This window comes from Microtus pennsylvanicus, chromosome 7 (genome assembly GCF_037038515.1).
Source record: "Microtus pennsylvanicus isolate mMicPen1 chromosome 7, mMicPen1.hap1, whole genome shotgun sequence".
NCBI lineage: Eukaryota > Metazoa > Chordata > Mammalia > Rodentia > Cricetidae > Microtus > Microtus pennsylvanicus.
This window is the reverse complement of record NC_134585.1, coordinates 106,824,469-106,834,066: the sequence shown is the minus strand read 5'-3', so window position 1 is coordinate 106,834,066 and position 9,598 is coordinate 106,824,469. Positions and strand designations below refer to the sequence as shown.

Here is a 9,598-nt window from a genome sequence, read left to right as displayed (position 1 = left end):
TCAAGAAAGACTTCAAACATTTCAGTTTGGGGGCTCAGCAGTTGAGAGCAACTACCGCTGTTGCAGAGGAGCTGTTCCCAGCACCCATATCAGGGGCTCACAAGCACCCGTAACTCTAGCTCCACAGGATCCAACACTGTCTTCTGGCTTATGCAAGGGCACCCCCACATGGTGCACACACATGCATACACATGTGTATATGCACTGGCACCCCCCCACATGCACAAATCATTGAAAAACAGATTAACTTATAGATCCTTGTTTATTATTTATTTTTAATTTTTAAGGTGGGACCTTATATATCCCATGTTGGTCTTTATCAAACTCAAGGTTTCTTGGATGCTTGACAATCACTCTACCAACTGAGTACATCCTCAACCCCAAATTTTTGTGTTTTCCAGCCCCCAAAGTTAGCTTTTTTTCTCCCGTCCCCCCTTTTGGTTTTTTGAAACAAGGTTTCTCTGTGAAGCTTTGGAACTTGTCCTGGAATTTGTTCTGTGGCCCAGGCTGGCCTCGAATTCATAGAGATCTGCCTGCCTCTGCCTCCCAAGTTCTGGGATTAAATGTGTGCGCCACCACTGCCCAGCAAAAGTTATCTTCGTAATAGGGTGTCTCCCCCAGCCATCCTCTGCTTTGTTCTATTCTGTTTATTTTATTTATTTACTTACTTATTTATAGGCAGGCTTTCTCTGTGTAACAGTCCTGACTGTCCAGGAACTCACTTTGTAGCTGCCTCTGCCTCGCAAGTGCTGGGATTAAATGTGTGCACCAGCACCCCCCCTCTTTCAAGCCTAATGATCAATACCAGTCAGCCCAATAGGAAAAAAAATAACTTCTAGTGTGAACGAAAGCAATCCATCCAGTCTCATAAGTTAATAGATATATGCAACCTCTTTTGTTCGAGTCCTGAGCTAGCCAAATAACCTCTGAAATTGTATTTAGGAGCACTGGGTTGATCTATTCCAGCAAGAGGAAATAAATACACACTATAAATAACCTGTTGCTATTTATCCTGCACAGGTTGTCTTTTGTTGTGAATTAATAGATAGTTGTCTGATCTAAAAAGCAGCCGAGGCAGTGCTATTATGAGTCAGTTCTCTATACAATGCCACCCGAAGGACTTGCTGGGACAATGCCTTGTTCAGTGTGGCTAGGAAAAATGAAGGTGTGGTTTCTAACGCTATTTATTTGCAATTAATTCAACTAGCTACACATGCTGACTCACGGCTACCGATTCGAATGGCAAACTACTAGCCCCTTGTGACTCAACACTCGGTCTGTGGGTCTGCAGAATTAGTATCACCCACCACGCTAGAAGGACAGACTACTGGGCCCCTGTCTGGACTAGGGAGTGATAATCTCACTGTTGACAAGATCCCTCAGTGGTTTGTATGCATTTTTTTTAATTTAAGTGCAGTCAAAATCGAAAGAGACTGAAGACACCTATCCAGAGTATCCAACTCTTAAAACTGGCATCCAGCACAAAGGGCCTTCTTCTTTCCTGCTACCCGTGTCTTCCCTACCTTTCAAACACAGCAGAAAGAAGAGAGAGATAGAACCAGAGAGCCTCGAATGGTGAAATCTAAAGGAAGAATGGGGAGGCCAAAGTAAGGTAGGAGGATGCATTTTTTCCAGGGATATTTTCATAAAATGCAATGATAGTCTTCCCTTGTCATTACTGAACAAGGATAGTGGGTATACAGGAGTTCATTCCATACTTTTAGTATGTTTGAAACTTTCCAAAGTTAAAAAAACAGATGTGATTTCAGAGACCATAAGTGTGATAACAGCTTCAAGATGGTCCCCAACTGTCTTCTTTTTTTTTCCAAGACAGGGTTTCTCTGTAGCTATGGAGCTGGTCCTGAAACTAGCTCTTGTAGACCAGGCTGGCCTCAAACTCACAGAGATCCCAAGTGCTGGGATTAAAGGCGTGTGCCACCCACCACCCTATACCAACAATCCTCTTCTGCTGGAATCCATGCTTTTATTGTGGTCTCTTTCCATCATGATCTGTCTATGTGACCAAAGTGGATTGACAGCAACCCTTTAAAGAGCTGGGTCATTGTGACTTCTGTCTGCATGTTTTTGGACCTCTTGTCCTGAGGGAAGCTGTCCTGTCCAGACACTTAAGTAGTCTTGAGACCTGACCTTCCTGGAGAGTCACTGAGTCCTTGCCAACAGACAAACCATCTGAGGGATCCATGTGACTCTGTGAAAGTTGACCCTCTGGTCCCAGTCAAGTTTTCTGATGACCAGCTTCCGTGTGACACGTACCTGCAACTGAGAAACCTCCAGGCCAGGCAAGGAACATGCTTTTCCGGAGTCTCTGGCAAACAGAAAGCTTTTCACAGTCATTGGTTTCATGATTCCTCCTTCCCTCTCCTCCAAAAAGGACTATCCACCCTCCCTGACTTTTTTCACCCATGCCTGGATTAAATAGGGAAAGGGGAAAATATCTTTTCAACCGTGCATAAAGTTAACGTGGTAATATCCCTTGAAGAGATAATACAGTCGTTTAAATTCACAGGAAACCATATGCGGCAGATAGACGGTCTTTCTTTTGAAGGCTGTTAGCAAGCTAATCTGCTGAGACATTAATTTCAGGCTTGGCCTTGCTACTATATGAGAGTAGAAAGAAAAGGTTGGTAATTTCTCCCTCGGTGTGCACTGTCTCAAGAATGGACTTAATTTGTCCTCCACGCCGCCCCCAATCATCAATATCATACATTGATTAACAGCTTTTTTGAGGGATTACCCTATAGAAAACACCGCAAACGCCCCACCGCTGACCTTCATTTTTGAGAATTAGGGTACTAGAGAAACTAACTGCAGGACTCACGGTCAGAAAGCGCAGGCACTGCTTTGGGAAGAAGACAATTGAGAGCTGCTTAGGATGAGAAGAGGGGGGGAGCACAAGGGTTGTCCGTGGAAGGACACACCTCCCAAAGACACTCGTGCTCAGCAGGCTTGCAGGCTATGGAGCTGTGTGCTCTTCAGTGGTACTCCAAGGTGTATGGACTAGTGGCATCAAGAATGGAGGAAAACACAATAAAGCTCTTTTCCCCAATTTTTGGGACTTCACAAGCTCCACAGGGAAAAATCAGGAGGAACGTCAAAAAACGTGACTAATGAATTTCCCGCCAACCCTGAAGAGCGGGAGTCGAGCCAGATTTCTTTAATTAGGAAAATTAAAAGACAGTGTGATGCTTCTTGCCCCGGAGTCAGTTCATTGGCTCAAGCGAACTCACTCCAGTTAGACTTAACTTTTCCTGCCAGTGGGTTTGAGCAGGAGGAAAGGTACTGGGGCTTGATGAGGATGGAGAAAGGGGAACAGGAGAGGAGAGGTGCTTAAGGAGCCTCGGTGGCTAGCTCTGTGCCCAGCACAGATTCTCAGAGGAAGTGACCCCTGAGCCAGCGGCCCGCGTGTCCGCCGGGAGCCGGAGACAAACACACGCACGTGCGCCCCGCCCCCGCCGCGCGCACGCGCCCCAAGGCTCTGGCGGCGGCGACGGGCGCGCGCGCGGTGCTCGCTGCCCCCACGCTGCTCCCTCGGCTGGGATCGCGGCGTCTCCCGCTCGCCGCACTGCTCCACGCCTGGCCGGTGGGTCCGGAGGCGGCAGTCGTGCGTGGGCTCGGGCGGACGGGCGCAGCGGTCGAGGCGAGGCGGCGGCGCGGGTGGACAGCGCGGAACCCAGCAAGTTCCTCAACGCAGGCGATGTCGCCGGGCGCGGGCCCCTGCGTACGCAGGGCGCCGTGACAGGCCGGCCGGGGAGGCGCGGACGGGGGAGGCCGCGACGGAGCTCCCGGACTGGCCATGGGCTGAGAAGCATCCTCGCAGAGCAGGTGCAGTGACCGGAGGTTCTGGGGAGGGAGCCCGCGCCACAGGCCCGGGAAACCTTCGGCCCTTCCTAGCCGGTACCTTGTTGACCTTCCCTGGGCTCCTCGGGAAAGGCCCTAATGACCCCGCCTCCAAACCTCCAGTGTGCAATCCCTGTGACACCCCACCACTACCGCCGCAGGTGACACGCTGTGAAGACCCTCAGTCTAAACCCGCGACCCCAGCCCACGGGGCCTTTGCGCCAATGCCTCTAATGCCTAGTATTTTGAGCCCACAGTCTGCTTGCACTGTGCCTGGGAACTACCTGGGATCGCTTCCTCTTTCTGTTAGACCAAGGGGGTGGGGGCCGGGGTAGGAGGGGAAAGTGGGAGTGGTGGTCCACCCCTCCTGAGTCCTTGGTGACTACAAACCCATCTTCTTTCTCTCAAGTCTGTAGTGAAAGTGACCCTTCCATACTCCACCAGAACATGCCGGGGTGATTTCCTCCCAGATCTTCCGGTGGCCTTCTTCGCTCTCCCCAGTGACACTATGCAACCCCAGCGTGACCTGCGAGGCCTCTGGCTCCTGCTGCTCTCCTTATTCCTGCTCCTCTTTGAGGTAGCCAGGGCTGGCCGATCTGTGGTTAGCTGTCCCGCCAACTGCCTGTGCGCCAGCAACATCCTCAGCTGCTCCAAGCAGCAGCTGCCCAATGTACCCCAGTCTCTGCCCAGCTACACGGCACTTCTGGACCTCAGCCACAATAACTTGAGCCGGCTGCGGGCCGAGTGGACCCCCACCCGTCTGATGAACCTGCACTCGCTGCTGCTGAGCCACAACCACCTGAACTTTATCTCCTCCGAGGCCTTCATCCCGGTACCCAACCTGCGGTACCTGGACCTCTCCTCCAACCATCTTCACACGCTGGACGAGTTCCTGTTCAGCGATCTGCACGACCTGGAAGTGCTGTTGCTCTACAACAACCGCATCGGAGTGGTGGACAAGTATGCCTTCGAGGACATGGCCCATCTGCAGAAACTCTACTTGAGCCAGAACCTGATCACTCGCTTCCCTCTGGAACTGATCAAGGATGGAAACAAATTACCCAAACTTATGCTCTTGGATCTGTCTTCCAACAAGCTGAAGAAGCTGCCGTTCACCGACCTGCAGAAGTTGCCAGCGTGGGTCAAGAACGGGCTGTACCTGCACAACAACCCCCTGGAGTGTGACTGCAAGCTCTACCAGCTCTTTTCGCACTGGCAGTACCGGCAGCTGAGTTCCGTGGTTGACTTCCAGGAGGATCTATACTGCATGTATTTCAAGGAGCTGCACAATGTGTTTAGTCTGGATTTCTTGAACTGCAGCGAGTACAAGGAGAGCGCCTGGGAGGCCCACCTGGGAGATACCTTGACCATCACGTGTGACACCAAACAGCAAGGGATGACCAAAGTGTGGGTGACGCCAAGCAATGAACAGGTGCTAAACCAGGGGGCCAACGGCACAGTGACCGTGTCCGAGGATGGCAGCCTTCATTTTGAGAAGGTACAGGCTGAGGATGGCGGTGTGTACACCTGCTACGCCATGGGGGAGACTTTCAACGAGACACTGTCTGTGGAGTTGAAAGTGTACAACTTCACCTTGCACGGACACCATGACACCCTCAACACGGCCTATACCACCCTGGTGGGCTGTATCCTCAGTGTGGTTCTGGTTCTCATATACTTGTACCTCACCCCTTGCCGCTGTTGGTGCCGGGGTGTGGAGAAGCCTTCCAGCCATCAAGGGGATAGCCTCAGTTCTTCCATGCTCAGTACCACACCCAACCATGATCCCATGGCTGGTGGGGACAAAGATGATGGTTTTGACCGGCGGGTGGCCTTCCTGGAACCTGCTGGACCCGGGCAGGGTCAAAATGGCAAACTCAAGCCAGGCAACACTCTGCCGGTGCCTGAGGCAACAGGCAAGGGCCAACGGAGGATGTCAGATCCTGAGTCAGTCAGCTCGGTTTTCTCTGATACGCCCATTGTGGTGTGAGCAGGATAGGTTGGTGGGGAGGTTCTGCCCCAGGAGAGGTCGTGTTACCCCTGAGGGATAGGAGGGGATGGAAGAGAGGGCTGGCTGCCCAAGGGAGTGGGTTCTTCCTGACCACCAGGGAATTGGTCATGGGCACAAGAGCAGGCAAGACCCCAGTGACGGTGTGGATGCCGTGAGTTTCACATACGGATATATTAATCCTCAGGCAGACACCACACCCCTACCCAAAGCCTTGGCTATTCTCAGTGTGGTAGAGGAGGAGGGACGCATCTGAGTTGGATGGGAATGAAGAAAGGGGTGAGGGGAAGAGCAGATTCCCTAAACTTTTTTGAGGTCATCCCTAGCTCCTTAAGAGAAAACCATTTGAAAAACAAATTTTTTTCTGTCTCTGCCCACCCACACCTGTGAAGTTGTGTGTGTTGGGGGAGCTTCCACAGGAGCCATGCTGGGATGCCGCGGTATCTTCTCTGGTCAGGAAGTCACATTCAGAGCTAGTGGGGGTTGGAAACCTTTGCAAAATGAGTCAGGGAAAGATGGAGGCCTGGATCTATAGCACCGCCTAAAGCTGCTGTGAGACTCCTCGCGAAAGCCGTCCTCTTTCCCTGGGAGTCCTGAGTAGGTGGATTTTTGCAGGAGTCTGGCCTCTTGCCTGTTAGTCATGGCAGCAATATGGGATGTGGTGTCTACGCCTTATCCCGGGGCAAGTGGCACAGAGAGATACAGAATGAATTAAGGGGTTCCTGTCATAGCGTAAAATTTGTAGATAGGACATAAATTCCAGGTAAGCAAACTTCCTGGCTGGGGGAAAGCTTTGATTAGTATGTGACTCCCAGTGTATGTCTGTTGGGACCACAGTAGGGGATGCTGAAGGTAGAGCATTGTGGAAACCTGCCGCCAGTGTGGCCTAAGGGCCACTCTCCCTGACAGGATGAGGAAAACCAGCCTCTTCGATGTAGCAGCCAGCCAGACCTACCTGATTTTCTGTGCGTGCCCTCTCTTCAGTCAACCTTCTAATCAACTCAGGTGGGGTTCTGAGCCTTCTACGTTATGCTGCTCCACAAAGGGAGGAGTCCAGTAAAGTCTGGTCCTGCTCAGTTAGACTAGGTCTGGAGTTAGACAGGGCCCAGCATTTATGGCTCGCTGCCAATAAGGCTGCCTCCCTCCTGCACAAAGCCGAAGTGTGGGATTTTATAATCTGCAGGTTGGAACCTAGTCGTGTCTGTCCCAGAATGGCGCTGCAGAGTGTGACTTAGAGTCCTGCCCTCCACACCAGTCTTGCAATAGAGGTGTAAGGGGCACGAAACTTTGAAAAGGAAGTTCCCCCAAACCATCCCTCTCAGTTGTGGGGGTGGGGATCAGTGCAGTTGTGGCTGTCAGAGAGAGACTTAAAAACAAACCCAGCCTTAGCTTCCATCCAGGCTTGCAAAATGCTTTGGGTACAAAGATAACTATGCCCAGCACCCTTTGACCATCCTGCAAGCCCCAGAGCTTTGGAAGGGGGGTGAGCAGGGTAGAGGTGAAAGTGTTGCCCAGCGTTGGTCTTTTTCAGTGTCTTTTCTTTCCCTTGTTTCCTGTAGTTGGAAGTTGTCCAGGTCCTCCAGTTTCCTGACCTGCTTTTTAGGTTCTAAGAGGTGTTGTTTACCTATGGTGTGGGCTGCTTAGTGCCAGGAGGGCCTGCCAGGCTGCCTATAAGGACCGGGGAAGAGAAACCAAAGTAAACATTGTCCCCCGTCTGCTCCTGGGATCTCAAGGCTGCTGTCCATCCTTTATTAGTAACCTAGTTATGTCAAGAGAGAGGTGCAGCGATTCCCCTTAAGTAGTTGCATGCTCGTAGGTCTGCATGCTTGTAGGTCTGCATGCACACCAGCACCTTGACCTCCACCGGGACAGTGAGTCTGTGGCCCCCTCTAGAATGGCCTCCACCTGTGTGCTCAACTTCTCACGCACAAGTTTCTTGCACTGTAGGAGAGATGGTGACCATGCCAGGCTTCTCCATTGCACAATCTCTTGTCCTTTAATTTCTGAACACCCTGAAGTTTACCCACATCTCCATGGCTCTGAATAACTCCTCTGCAGAGGTCAGAGTTGGGGGAACCACACGTTGAAGCCTTTGGGAGAAGGGGTGGGGAGGCCTCAGCTTTCGTCAGATTCTTCAGATGCCCTCCTTAAAGACTACACATATATGAGACAGGAAGCTAGGACCAGAGCAGTGAAGGACCCTAAAGGATGCTGGTCGTGGCTAAGCAGCTCTGAGTTGTTCTTCCTTTGTTACCTGTCCTGATAGACAAGGGTTGGAGAGGAACGCTGTCTGGTTATGTTCCAAAGACTAATGGGGACTTTGTCACCAGAGGTCCAAGAGCCAGACCTCTGACCTCAGACTCATCAGGAAATGGGAAAATGTCTTGTTTGGCAGCTTCCTCTCTTGATACCATCTGGGGATGTGAAACTATTTCTGATGGAGGTCAAATGAAGTTTTCCTTTGGGGGCATTCCAGCTGAGCTCCTGAGGGCCAGGAGGGCCGTTGTCTTTATAAGTCCTACTCTGTAGCCCCAACTCTCCCTACTGCATCGGCTAACTTGGGCCCTAGGTCAAAACGCCTGGAGGACATGTCTGGACACCACCAGGACATTTAACTGACTGGTCTTTTGTGGTTTCCGTTCACTCTCTCCTTGTAGGGGGTATGTATGTTTATCTGTATCCCACATGTATGATCCCATTAGACCTCGGGAAGAAAGCTGACAAGTGTAGATACAAGAAAGGCTGGCCTTCACTCCACGTGCACCCACAAACTGTGTCTCCCAGGAGGGACAGGGTGTCGCAGGGCTCTACAGTCTGTGATCTTTTTCTTTACTGAATGTATGGGGCCCCTGGAAGAGGCCAGGAAAGGGTAGACCCATCTGGGGAGAAAGCCAACTTTCCGGTTTTGTGTGTGTTCTTGCCTCTGTAATTCCTCTCTCCTCTGTCTAGGACTCTTCCCCCACTGTGTATACCAGGCTGGCAAACCTCGGAGCCAACAGGCTCTATAACTAGACAGTGACCATTAAACCTGGCTTGAGTCTCTGCTCTGGCAGTTTGTGGATGGTTTATTTATCTTAGCCTGTGGGCGGGACCAGCACACTTCAAAAGGGCGTGACATATCTAAAGAGAATCTTCTAAGTGTTGCTGTCTGCATCGTCTAGAAATTAAATGTAAAATAGGTATCATCCAAGTGTTAAGATAGACAAGAGAATGGCAGACTTTTTCCTATAAGCCAGACAGTAAATATTTTGGGCTTTAGAGGCTCCACCATTTACTCAGCCTCAACTGCACGGCTCTAGCAGACAAATGCCCACAAACAGTAAGTAGATGAACGAGTGTGGTTCTGTCCCGGTGTGGTAATCTGTTTGTTAGAGTAAAATGCCCAAGACAGGGTGATTTATGAGGAAAAAAAGGGTTACTTAGCTTACAGTTTGGAGGATTAAAGCCCAAGATCTGGGGTCGTCTTTGTTGTGCATGTCAGGAGGGCCTCATGGTGTATGACATCACAGTAATGGGAGGACAGGCAGAAGAGATCACATGCTGAGACAGGAGGCAAGAAAGATTCAGGGGTCTGGTTTGCTCTTCTTATAACAGCTTGCTCTTGTAAGAACAAATCCAGGCTCCTATGAGAACTACAGTAATGTCTTCTAAGGATGATGCCCCCAGTGACCTAATTATCTCACTAGACCCTCTGTCGTAAAGGTTTCACCTTTCAGCTCTACCACCCTGGGG

General features: G+C 50.9%; 1 protein-coding gene across 1 annotated transcript; it reads left to right on the top strand.

The window, feature by feature from the left end:
- The first annotated feature begins 3,516 nt into the window (after positions 1-3,516).
- Amigo1 (adhesion molecule with Ig like domain 1) lies at positions 3,517-8,910 on the top strand. The gene is made up of 2 exons (XM_075981616.1): positions 3,517-3,843; positions 4,268-8,910. Exon 2 carries the CDS (start codon positions 4,367-4,369, stop codon positions 5,846-5,848), a length of 1,482 nt encoding a protein of 493 aa, XP_075837731.1. The 5' UTR covers positions 3,517-3,843; positions 4,268-4,366; the 3' UTR covers positions 5,849-8,910.
- The last annotated feature ends 688 nt before the right edge of the window (positions 8,911-9,598 follow it).